This window comes from Jaculus jaculus, chromosome 11, assembly GCF_020740685.1.
Source record: "Jaculus jaculus isolate mJacJac1 chromosome 11, mJacJac1.mat.Y.cur, whole genome shotgun sequence".
Taxonomy (NCBI): domain Eukaryota; kingdom Metazoa; phylum Chordata; class Mammalia; order Rodentia; family Dipodidae; genus Jaculus; species Jaculus jaculus.
Window position 1 is genome coordinate 95,152,897 of NC_059112.1, and position 13,234 is coordinate 95,166,130.

The following is a 13,234-nucleotide window of genomic DNA, read 5'->3' on the forward strand; positions in this document are numbered from 1 at the left end:
AAGTGCCTTAACCGCTAAGCCATCTCTCCAGCCCCAGAATGAATATTCTTCAAATAGAAAACATGCACCAGGCATGGTGGTGCACGCCTTTAATCCCAGCACTTGGGAGGAAGAGGTAGGAGAACTGCTGTGAGTTCAACACCAACTCAAGACTACATAGTGAATCCTAGAGTGAGCCTTGCCTTGAAAAACGAAAAGCACAAAAACAAAACAAAACCCATCATTACCCTAGACGTCAAAGTATTTTCAAGAAGTCTGTCTGATACAATTCAAAAGCCACAAAAGCAAATGAAGAGACGAACATGGTTACAAATCTAAAGAAAGGAAGGATGACAGGATAGATGAGAAGAGGCGGGGCGTGGTGGCACACACCCCTAATCCCAGCACTCAGGGGGCAGAGGCAGGAGGATCTCCTTGAGTTTGAGGCCACCCTGAGACTACATAGTGAATTCCAGGTCAGCCTGGGTTACACTGAGACCCTACCTCAAAACACCAAAAAAGGAAAAAAAAAAAAGCTAAAAAAGAGAATTGAGAAAACATAATGTTCAGACAACATAGTTAATATGTTCCAAAGAGTCAAAGAGGAGATTAAAAATTTTAGAAGAGTATGGGAAATAATGAAAAGAACATACTGAAAAATAAGAAATACACTCAAAGAATCAAGAAAGCCCACATGAGTCTCAGCTGGAGAGAGTTTAAATGACCCAGGTCAGTTAGGAGAAGAACAAGGGCCAGTCACAAAGGAGCAGACCAAAGCTACATGGAGAAGTGACATGGAAGATGCTCGGAGAAGCCATCACACAACAAACTGGAGTTCTGGGGCTTGGAAGATGGCTCAGCAGCTAAAGAAAGCATAGTTCTGAAAAGAGAGAGGAAGGCACAGTGTGAACAGCTAAGGGCTGAGATATCCCCAGATTTGACAAAGAACATTCAGCCATCAATTCAAAACGTGCCATGAATACCAAGTACAACAGAAACAAGAAAGTCATACCTAAACGCACAGCTAAACATCAACAAGAACATCCCCAAAGCAATCAGAGAAAGTGGTGAAATAATTTGACTAAGACATGGACTTCTTAATAGCGTCAACAAGGCCGTACATGGTAGCTCTTTTAAGGTGGCCCAAGCTCCAGAATCAGTAAAGAGGCTCTAGTTAAAAATAAGACCAGGTGGAAGAGTGGTGAAGCAGGACACACGACATGCCAATTTGGTTATTGTAGACACGGGCTCCCCATGCCGCTGCAGGCAGACAAGCATATGGGACATCATCCCATACCTATACACACACCCACACCATGCACATACCATGCACACATATACACCCCACACTACACACACATATACACACCATATCATATTGTACATATGTATACACATATTACCCACAAGCAAAACCAAAAAAGAAAGAAAGAAAAGGGGGAGGGGCTGGAGAGATTGGTCAGCAGTTAAGGTGTTTGCCTACAAAGCCTATGGGCCTGAGTTTGAGTCCCCGTACCCACAGAAAGCCAGATGTACAAGGTGGTAGACATGCAGTTCTAAAGGTTGTTTGAAGTGGCTGAAGTGTGCTCATTCTTTTTCTCTGCCTGCCTTTCTCTCTCTCACTGTCTTTCCAATGAACAAGTAAATAAAATATGAAAAAAAGAAATCATAATTTATTAACTTATAAAGTAGATGTCAATGAACTGTACAGGTAGATGTATATGCGTTGACATACATGCTAAAATTTATTGCTTAGTGGAAATGAAATAGGTTGTGCCATAACATATAAAGCATTCCTTTTTAATATTTATTTTATTTTAAAATTTTATATATTTAATTTTATTTGAGAGAAAGCATTTCCTTTATTTATTTATTATAGAGAATGAAAGATGAGAGAGAGAGAGAATATGGTTGCCCCAGGGCCTCCAGCAGCTGCAAACAAGCTCCCCATGCATATGCCTCCTTGTGCATGATTTGGCTTACATGGGTACTGGAGAATTGAACCACGGTCCTTTGGCTTTGCAGACAAGTGCCTTAACAACTAAGCCATTCCTCTAGCCCAAACATTTTGCTTTTATTTATTTGAGAGAGAGGGAAAAAGGCAGAGAGAGGGAGGGAGGGAGGGAAAATGAGTACGTTGGAGCCTCTAGCCACTTCAAATTCCAGACACACATGCCACTTTGTGCATCTGGCTTACATGGGTTCTGGGGAATCAAACCTGGGTCCTTTGGCTTTGCAGGCTTAACCACTAAGCCATCTCTCAAGCCCCCCCATTTATGCTTAAATACATGTATGTGTATGTTTAGAAAATGTCTTGAAAAGCACATAGAATTAGAAAACTGTGGCCCACAGACCAAATTCTGTTTGCTAAATGAAGAGCCATCAGAAGACTGTAAGCCACCCATTTTCTTTTCTTTTTCTTTTATGTTTTTTGTTTTTGGTTTTTCAAGGTAGGGTCTCACTCTAGCTCAGGCTGACCTGGAATTCACTATGTAGTCCCAGAGTGGGCGCGATCCTCCTATCTCTGCTTCCCGAGTGTTGGGATTAAAGGCATGTGAGACCACGCCCAGCCAGTTTTCATGATGTTGAAGATGATTCTGGGGCCATTAGAACACAGTTAAGCAGCTGTAACATGGGCCTGCCAAGCCCAATGATTTACTCTCTAGCCCTTGCTTGCAAATGCTTCATTTGTAATAAATTAATGAATTTGTGTTAAGACAACTTGTCTTTCCAGCCTTACACACTTGTGTATCATTTTGGTCTTTAAAAATTGGTATTGTTTTCATAAATGCAAATATATTTTTAAAAGCATTGGTAAATAATCAAGAATTCAAGAGGAGACTCTGGATGTGGTTTTTATCTTTAAATCTCTTATGGGCTATTATGTGGACAAGTTCAGCCAAAGGAAGAACTTTTCTACACTGCTGTGTGAACATAGTGAAGCCCTGAGGAGCTGAAGAATTTCCTGTTTGTGGAAGAGCAGATGATGTAAGTGAGAAGTTCAGTCTCTACAGTGAAGCATCATTTTTACTCATATAGACTGCTAGGGAGCAACCGGGTCACTGGAAAACAACAGGAATATAACAAATAAAATAAACCAATGGCATATGCCTTGGGACAAGAGGAGAGCAAATTTGAGGCCAGCTGGTTAACTTAGTGAGACTGTCTCAAAGTTTAAAAAGAAAAAGAAAAAGCCTGGGGATCTAGCTGAGTGGAAAAGTGACTGTCCAGCATGCAGGGGATCCTAGGTTCAACCTCTAGTAATGAAAATGAAAATTAAAAAGAAAAAGGAAAAGAAAACAACAACAAAAATTCCAACCCACTGAAAGGAGGGACATAAACAGAATTTAGACGACGTGAGGTACATGAATTGCCCAATTCGGGGGCACAGCCCTGGAATTACAGAAAGTAAACCCTGACGTCATTTACCCAAGAGTAGACAAGCTGGTTCTAGGAGCAGAGCCTGAAGGATAGGAAGCTAACCCTTGGGGGTCATTTACTCAAAAGTGGGCTAGCTGCTTACGACAGTAGAACATGAGGGGCGGAAACTGACCTTAGGAGTTGTTTAAACCAGGGGTGAACCCATTGTTTCTGCCATGATGCTCCCTTGATGTTTTATAGTTGTAGCTTCCTCTCACAGTCACACATTGGTATTTTTGTTGAATGGTCAAAAAAAGGGCTGGAGAGACGGCTTAGTGGTTAAGCGCTTGCCTATGAAGCCTAAGGACCCCGGTTCGAGGCTCGATTCCCCAGGACCCACATTAGCCAGATGCACAAGGGGGCGCACATGTCTGGAGTTTTTTTACAGTGGCTGGAGGTCCTGGCGCGCCCATTCTCTCTCTGTCTCTGCCTCTTTCTCTCTGTCTGTTGCTCTCAAATAAATAAAAATAAACAAAAAAAAATTTAAAAAAGGAATATGTGAACAAGTTGAACATCACATAAACAAGAGGCAAGGAACTTTGACTTTGGATAGTCCTTAATTTGACTTTAGATATCCTTAATTAATTTAGTAAAGGCAAAGATTTAGGAATATGTACTGTTGGGACCCTGCTGATCCAGAACACTGTTACGAACCTCTGTTTGTAAGCTAATGATACTAAGAGCCCACTACTGTGTTCGACAGATCTGTGGTGGCTCGGTGGGCGATTCCTTACTGACTACATTGTCTTAAGCTGCAGTGAGCATGTCTCACACATGCACACATTTGGGCTCAGAGTCTAACCAGGCCAAGGAAACTGGGCAAAGAGCTCGGCATATGATCAGTCAGCATCTCTGAACATTGCCTGTCAATATTACCATCTGTCCTGTTCAAGCCAAAGATGCACCAAGACAGAGGAAACTTGGTCACATTGCTTTAGATGATTGGATTACATGGTTTTAAAGTGAACTACAGGGGCTGGAGAGATTGCTTTGTGGTTAAGGCATTTGCCTGCAAAGCCAAAGGACCCAGGTTCAATTCCCCAGGACCCACATAAGCCAGACGCACAAGGGGGTGCAAGTATCTGGAGTTCATTTGCAGTGGCTGCAGGACCTGGTACATCCGTTCTCTCTCCCCGTCTTTCTTTCTGCCAAATAAGTAAATAAATAAATAAAAATAAAATGAACTTCAGGGCAAGTGGGGACTTAGCAGAAAAAGAATCTCATAGCAATATTGTCAGAAGAGTTATTTGTAAGAAATATTCTGTGTGTACTGATTAGTGATTAATGATGACTAATAAAGACAGAATAAGCTAAAAAAAAAAAGAAATATTCCCACACTTCTTCCCCGCTGTCTATTCCCACAATGCGCAATGTGGACAATGACGCAAATAGTCCTACATCCCCCAAACAGTCATGATGGAAGACAACGTGCCGGCTTCACCGCTCTCCAACACATTTATGTGTGAGTCTTGGAAACAGATCAAATGAAAAGATGGTCTGGAGTTCGGAGAAAACGTTAGGCAGGAGGTTACCATATGGAAAGAATTTATTCTCCATGTTTCCTTTTGTTAAGTCAACACTGAGAGACTCCATCCAGTTCTATATATATATATATATATATAATCCACTGTTCTGCCTATAGCAACATGTGTTTGCAGTGACTGCAATCCTAGTTTTCTAAATCCTGGTTCCTCACCCTTAGCACTCTTGGTATTGTGGACAGTTTGCTCTTTGTCATGGCAGACTGTGTACCCTAAGATGCTTGGTAACATTTTTGGCCTTTTGATCTAAGATACCTGTAAGCCCCTCCCAACTATGACTGTTAAAGTGTTTCCACTGCTAAATGTTTGGCCACAGTGGAGAAGCACGGCTCTACACTGAGTTGGTAAACCTGTGGATATGTGAACTATTTTTTTGGATTTTGCATGTCTCCTGAATTCTGCTGGGTGGTTATATATAAGCATGCATGATATATAAAACAAATGAGGGTGGCTATGTCACAGAGAAACTCTCAAGAAATATTTTTATTCTTTTGACTTTTTTTTTGTTTATCAAGGTAGGCTCTCACTCTAGCCCAGGCCAACCTGGAATTCACGATGTAGTCTCAGGGTGGTCTCAAACTCAAGGTGACCCTCCCACCTCTGTCTCCTGAGTGCTGGGTGTGTGCCACCACGCCCGGCCCTAACATTTTGTATTTTTTATGGAGCTGAGGACTAACCCAGGGTGTTAGGTCTGCTTTACAAACACTACCACACTGAGATACACCTCTAGCCCTTTGTAAATGTTATGTTGAGACAGGACCTCAACTTGCTGAGGATGGCTTCAACTGGAAATCCTCCTGCTTTGGCCTCCTGAATACCTGGATTACAAATGTGTGCCATCATGCCTGACTCAGTTTGAGAATTTTTATCAAAACAGCCTGGTCAAATTCACTGGCTTTGTGACAAATCTATAGATAAACGTGGGGGAGAGTTGAGAATCTAACAACACTGAGTCAGTGCATCAACTGCATATGGTAAATATTTCCACTTACAGAGGTCTAATGACATTTAGTGACATTTTTGAGTTTTTAGGGTAGACATTTTGACCATCCTCTGTAAGATATATTCTTTTTTTAAAATTTTTTGGTTTATTTATTTGAGAGCGACAGACAGAGAGAGAAAGGGGCAGAGAGACATAGAGAGAGAGAATGGGTGCGCCAGGGCCTCCAGCCACTGCAAATGAACTCCAGACGCGTGCACCCCCTTGTGCATCTGGCTAACGTGGGTCCTGGGGAGTCGAGCCTCGAACCAGGGTCCTTAGGCTTCACAGGCAAGTGCTTAACCGCTAAGCCGTCTTCCCAGCCAGATATATTCTTTAGTAATTCACATTTTAAAGCTATTATAAATGATAGCATATTTTAGCTTTTATTTCTGCTGTTGTTAACAGAAAATAATCTTGATTTTTACTTTTAAATTTTTAAATTTTTTTTTATTTGAGAGAGGGAGAGGCAGAGAGAGAGAGACAAAGAATAGGCACGTCAGGGCCTAAACGAACTCCAGACACTTGTGTCACCTTGTGCAGCTGGTTTATGTGGGTCCTGGGGAATTGAACCGAGGTCCTTTGGTTTTGCCAGCAAGTGTCTTAACCACTAAGCCATCTCTCCATCCCTTGATTTTTATTGATTGTTCTTGTATCCTGAAACCTTACTCTAGGAGTTATAGGAGCTTTCTTATTTTTTAGAAAATATATTTTTAAAATTTTGTTTATTTAGTTGAGAGAGGCGGGGGCAGATAGAGAAAATTAGTGTGCCAGGGCCTCTAGCCATTGCAAATGAACTCCAGCCGCATGCACCACCTTGTGCATCTGGCTTTTGTGGGCCCTGGGGAATTGAACCTGGGTATTTGGCTTTGCAGGCAAGTGCCTTAATGGCTAAGCCATTTCTCCAGTCCAATATGAGCTTTTTTCTACGATGACCAAGACATAGTGAATAGAGCCAGTTGCACTTCTTCCTTTCTAATCCAGATGCATTTTCCACAAAAGACTGGTTCATAATTGTTAAGAATTAAATTTCTAGTTTTTAGTTTTATAGAAAGACAAATATATTTAGGTCTATTAGAAATATTTATTGTTTCTCATTAAAAATCTAGTTTTGTTTTTGTTTTTGTTTTTTGAGGTATGGTCTCACTCAACCCAGGCTGACTTGGAATTCACTCTGTAGTCTCAGGGTGGCCTTGAACTCATGGCAGTGCTTCTACCTCTGCCTCCCGAGTGCTGGGATTCAAGGAGTGCACCACCACACCTGGCTAAAAGTCCATTTTTAGAGATCATAAACTGGCATTTTTACTCTAGGTGCATATTATTTCCTCCCCCCTTTTTCTTTGAGGTAAGGTCTCTCTCTAGACTAGGCTGGCCTGAAAGTCACTATGTGGTCTCAGGTGGGCCTCAAACTCACAGCGACCCCCCCTACTTTACTCTCCTGAGCTCTAGGATTAAAGGAGTATGCTGCCATGCCTAGCTTCACTTTATCTTTTGCTCCATAGTACTACATTGGCTAGAAAGTCTAGCAGAATGCTGAGCAGTTGGGGCACACATAGATGTCTTTATTCCTGACCTTCAGAAGAAAATGTTGTATCTCACTAATAAGCATGAAGCTAAGCTGTAAACTTCATAAATGGCAGTGATCATACGGAAAGCTGCCAGTTCAGTAAGTTTTTTCTTTAAAGCTAGAAGATGTACTTTGTGTGGGAACTCTTCACCTGGGGGAACACTGACGATGAGGGAACCTGAGCAGAGGACCACAGAAGGGCGGGTGGGCTGGCAGGCCGGGGTGAGAGGGAGGGGAGCACTAAGAAAAGTTGACCCAGCTGCTGACTTCAGAGGCAGTGGAAACAGTGCCAGCCTGGCCTGGCAGGACAGGCTTCAGGCCAGGATAGCGTGGCTAGGTGATCCCCCGTAGAGGTTTCGCTTTTCTGTTTACAGGACCAGTTCTACGGGGGCCATGACAGTTTGTCTGATCATGATGCCTACACGGCTCTACATTGTCCCCTAGACCAGCTGATGAAGAGCTACTTGTCCAGTGTCTCACTTCCTCATCACTCATTCTTTCACTGCTTCTTTCATATGGACAGTGCCCTCTCCCCAGCAAAGAAAATCATAAAGCTGGTGACTGAAATAACTGAAGGGGCATGGGAGCAGGGTTAGGGTTAGCATGAGTTGCCAGGACCCCAGAGAGAGGTTAACTGATGGCAGGTCAGGGGCCATGTCCAACTTACTGCCTTTTACTACAATAGGCATTTTATTGGAATACGGTCACATCACTCATTTGCATAATGTCTATGGTTGATTTCATAGTACAATCACAGAGCTAAGTAGTTTACAACAGAGAAAAATATTTATGAAGCCCAAGATTATTTGCTATCTTGCCCTTTATAGAAAAATTTTGCTCAAACCTGGTCTAGGATAAAGATATGCAAAGTACTTTGACTCTGATAGAAAAACTCCAAACAGTGATTTGGCAGGAATACTGTAAAATATGGCCCATATATCATATTGGTGTTACCACTCAGATTCCTTACAGGAAGTTATTAGTCAACTTTCAGAAGTAAAATTTCGTCGCCACTAACTCTGAACTCTTGTTTCATTTTAGAGATTGGTTGGCAAACAAACAAACATGAAATTTTCAGTTTTGTTTTGTTTTATCCTGCTGATCATTTTTCAAGCTGATTTTGGACAAAATGAAAAAACTCCCAGGAAGCAAAGAAGAAAGATACATCATAGAAGACTGAGGAAAAATTCCTCCCCCAATCACACATCAAACCAACAACTTCGAACTCTGCAAACAACTGTCACACCGATAGCAAGGTTACCCATCATGAATTCTGATTACAGTGTGGAGGAAAACTTTGAATCCTTTCTAAGTTTTCGTGGAGTAGAATCAAATTACAATGTGTTACCAGGTAAGAGAATATTGTAAGGGAAAGAAAGGATTGGGCAGGGGAAGGATAAATAAAGACAATCTCCGTAAAGTTAGATCTCCCAAGAAAAATCCAAGTTTTGATGCTATCTTTTGATCTACAAATATACAACTTAAAATAATTTTAAAAATCATTTAAGGCACATACTTATAAAAAGTTATTGCAAGTAAGAATTACTTACTTCCTCCCTATAAAATCATAGTTACTATTTTCAGCCAGGTGTGATGGGGCACGCCTTTAATCCGCGAACTCAGGAGACTGAGGAAAGAGAATCTGTATGAGTTTGAGGCCAGCCTAGGGCTACAGAGTGGGTTCTGGGTCAGCCGACCTACCTCAAAAAAAGCCCCAAATAATAGTTATTATTTTGGTTTATTTCTTTTGAGTATACTTATTATGCATTGACTTTAAATGGTCACATTCATAATGCAGATCACAGATGTATAAATTTGTAAAATGCCTTTTTATTTATAGCAGCTATAAAAAAATAAATTATTCAGGTGACCATGCAAGCATAGGACTACTTAAATATTTTTAACCCAAACTGGAGTGAAATCCACTGAATGCATTTTACACAGACCAAATTACTGACTTTAAAAAATCATTTAATTAATTAGTTTGTGTGTGTATGCGTATGGTTGTGCTCTAGTCAACTTTTAAATGGGTGCAGGAGATCTGAACCTAAGTTGGCAGGTTTTATAAGAAAGTGAATTTAACTACTCACTGAGCCATCTCTCCAGTCTACTACTGACTTTTTACAGGGTAATAAAACAAGAAACTCTACCAAAGACCTCAAGTAGGTTTTTAAAAAATACTTTATTTGCAAGGGGGTTATATATGTGTGTGTATAAACACATTGCATACATACACACACACACACATACTCACACACACACACACACGAGAGAGAGAGAGGGAGAGAGAGAGAGATTGATTGACTGAGATTGGATGGAGAGAGACTGAGACTGTGTGTATGGGTGGGCCAGGGTCTCTAGCCACTGCAAATGAACTCCAGATGAATGCAGCACTTTGTGCATGTGGCTTATGTGGGTTACACTGGGGAACTGAACCCAGGTCATTAGAGGCTTTGCAGGCAAGTGCCTTAACTGCTGAGCCACCTCTCCAGCCTTCAAGTAGTTATTTTTTAAAGCCAGTATTTAATGATCCACATTTTTCTAAGTTTGGAAGAAAAAATAAGTATAGCACAGTTACCATTAAATAAAAATTATCTTTTCATGAACTTAACAGAAATAATATACAAGTATCATGAAAGTAGGCAAATTAGGCCACATTCATAACATGCATGGGAAAAGAGCAGAAAAATAAACTAAAAAGGTAAGTGTAACAATCTGTGTAAGCTGAGGAATAATCAAGCCAGTTTCCTCAATTAAGTAAAAAGATATCCATGCTGTAAAAGAAAATTAAAAGGCCAGGGCTGGAGAGAGGGCTTAGCAGTTAAGGCACTTGCCTGCGAAGCCTAAAGACTCATGTTCGACTCTCAAGGTCCCACATAAGCCAGACGCACAGTGATGCAAGCATGCAAGGGTGCACATGCACACAAGGGGGTGCCTGTGTCTGGAGTTTGATTGCAGTGGTTGAAGGCCCTGGCAGGTCAATTCTCTTTCTCACACACACACACATAAAAAAGGTAATTTGTTGGGCTTGCCTCAAAAAAAAAAAAAAAAAAAAAAGGCTAAAAAGTGGCATGTATAATGTAATTTGACATATTTAAAAATTTTAAATTAATTTTCAAAATATATTTTTATTTTTATTTATTTGAGTGGGGAGAGAGAGAGGGAGGGAGGGAGAGAAGGAGAAAGAGAATGAATATGGGCATGCTAGGGTATCTAGTCACTGCAAATGAACTCCAGATGCATGTGCCACCATGTGCATCTGGTTTACATGGGCCCTGGGAAATGCAACCTGGGTCTCAGGCTTTGCAGGCAAGCACCTTAACCACTAAGCAATCACTCCAGCCCTTAATTTTTTTTTTTTTTTTTTTTTTGAGATAGCAGATTTTCTACGTTGTCCAAGCTGGCCTCAAACTCTTGGACTCCCACAATCCTCTGCCTCAGCTACCTGAGTAGCTGGGACATAGTGCATTATTTAAATTTACATTTCTTTTTAAAATGTATAAATTTTGGGGCTGAGGAAATGGCTCTATGGTTAAGGCATTTGCCTGTGAAGCCTAAGGAGCACGGTTCGGTTCCCCACGACCACCATAAGCCAGATGCACAAGGGGTGCATGCATCTGGAGTTTGTTTGCAGTGGCTGGAGGCCCTGGCATGCCCATTCTCTCTTTCTGCCTCTTCCTCTCTCTCAAATAAATAAATACAGTATTTAAAAAATGTATAAATTCAGGGCTGGGAAGATGGCACAGTGTCATGCAAACATAAGGACATGAGTTTGGATACCCAGCACTCACATAAAAACGCCAGATGAGGTGACATTGGGGTGCTGGGGAGGTGGAAACAAGCAGATCCTCAGGGTTTGTCTCATCAAATCAGTGATGTCTCGGTTCAGTGAGAGACTTGATCTCAACAAACAGGAGTGGAGAGTGACCGACGACACTGGCATTGGCTTCCGGCCTCCAGACGCATACATGTTCATGAGCACCTTCACATGCATGTGCACCCACACATATACAAACAAGCACGCACACCATACCTACACACATACATGTGCCCGAAATATGTAACTACAGGGTTGTATGAGAAAGCACAAAGGAGGTATGATAAACTTTTCCACAGTTATTTTTACATATGTAGTATGTGTGAAGTGGTATGATCCTTCTGAATTTAGGCGGAGCTAAACAATTTACTTTGGTCCATAAAACCAGGGTTTTTTTGTTTGCTTGTTTTTTTTTTTTTTTTTTTGAAATAGGGTCTCACTCTAGCCCAGGCTGACCTGGAACTCACTATGTAGTCTCAGGGCGGCCTCGAACTCATGGGGATTCTCCCACTTCTGCATCCCAAGTGCTGGGATTAAAGACATGAGCCACCACGTCTGGCTAAAACCAATTATTTTTATAACTCAATTATGACTAGCAGCTTTGTGTCCTTAGCACTATGGCAATCTGTGCGGTCTGCTTGATGAAGCCTGCTGCCTATGGCAGTGACTATAACCAGTCAAGCCCCAGCATGTCCACACTGGCCACTGGGCTGAATGAGATTTGCGGGTGGTTTGCTCTGTTCTAGAACTTAGCCTCTCATGTCGGATACAAGATGGACTGCAATTCAGTTAGATGACCATGAGGTCTCTTAGCACCTTATGAGACGAGCCGAGGAGAAGCGAGGAAAGGCATTTCAGAGGCGGCTTACATCTGTAGGACACTGACCTGACCTGTGCACAGATGCACACAGAACTCTATATATCAGCTTAACTTCCCATTGCATTTGTTTACAATCACAGATGCTGCTCTCTCCTAAGACATTTAAATCTGTCCAACTGTTCTCCTCTAGGAAAGAAGGGACACTGCTTAGTAAAGGGCATGACTATGTACAACAAAGCCGTCTGGTCTCCTGAGCCCTGTACCACCTGCCTCTGCTCAAACGGGAGAGTGCTTTGCGATGAAGCTGTGTGTCACCCCGTGACGTGCCCTCACACCGTGAAGCCGGAAGGAGAATGCTGCCCAGTCTGCGCTGCTACTGGTACAGACCCTGAGCTGACACAAAGTCATCATGTGTGACTTAGTTTTTAACGTCTGCTTGTTTTTATTTTATCATTGCACTAAGGGATAAATTACGGTAAATTTGGTGATCAGGGCACTTAAAATAGGGTACAATGCTTTTAAGTATAGAAATATCTGAGAAGTCTGGTGTGGTGGTGCATGCCTTTAATCCCAGCACTTGGGAGACAGAGGTAGGAGGATCCCTCCCCATGAGTTCGAGGTCACTCTTGAGACTACATAGTCAATTCCAGGTCAGCCTGGACTAGAGTGAGACCCTACCTTATAGTCCCAGCTCTCTCAGATGAAGTTTGGACCACACACTAGTCCATCTGTGACTTTTGGCTTTAAGAGATACAGTGTTGGAATGTCTACCATCGACCTGACTTGTTAATGAGTTAAGGGCCCTGCCTAGGCCACAGCATGCATGGTCTCACTTAGTCCATCTTACCACGAGCAAAGTAATCATTGTCATGGTAACAAACTGCAGCGAACAAGGCTCCTATCCTACTGACTATTTCCACCTACCCAGGGCAGCTCAAGAACTGCAAGGTCGTCTTCATAATCCCGGGGAAACACAGGTGTGGCCTGGAACGTGTTTTTCTCAGGCGGCACTTTTGACACAGTGTAAATTTCAGTGGGTGCTCAATGAAACCTTCTCTAACAAGGTTCATACCAGACCGAGGCGTCTTTGGGAGGTAGGCCCAGGCTTCTT

At 42.0% G+C, this 13,234-nt stretch overlaps 2 protein-coding genes across 4 annotated transcripts in view; one reads left to right on the forward strand and one right to left on the reverse strand.

Moving 5' to 3' along the window:
• Positions 1-13,234, reverse strand: part of LOC101606926 (centromere protein P) — a 227,992-nt gene that overhangs the window by 62,268 nt on the left and 152,490 nt on the right. The window lies entirely within an intron of this gene.
• Ecm2 (extracellular matrix protein 2) overlaps positions 1-13,234 on the forward strand; it is a 67,367-nt gene that overhangs the window by 33,728 nt on the left and 20,405 nt on the right. For all 3 annotated transcript variants that reach the window (XM_045130334.1, XM_004652297.2, XM_004652298.2), the window contains 2 exons: positions 8,528-8,837; positions 12,314-12,502. In XM_045130334.1, coding sequence (XP_044986269.1) covers positions 8,552-8,837; positions 12,314-12,502 — 475 coding nt within the window. In that variant the 5' untranslated portion in view covers positions 8,528-8,551. The remainder of the gene's footprint in view (positions 1-8,527; positions 8,838-12,313; positions 12,503-13,234) is intronic.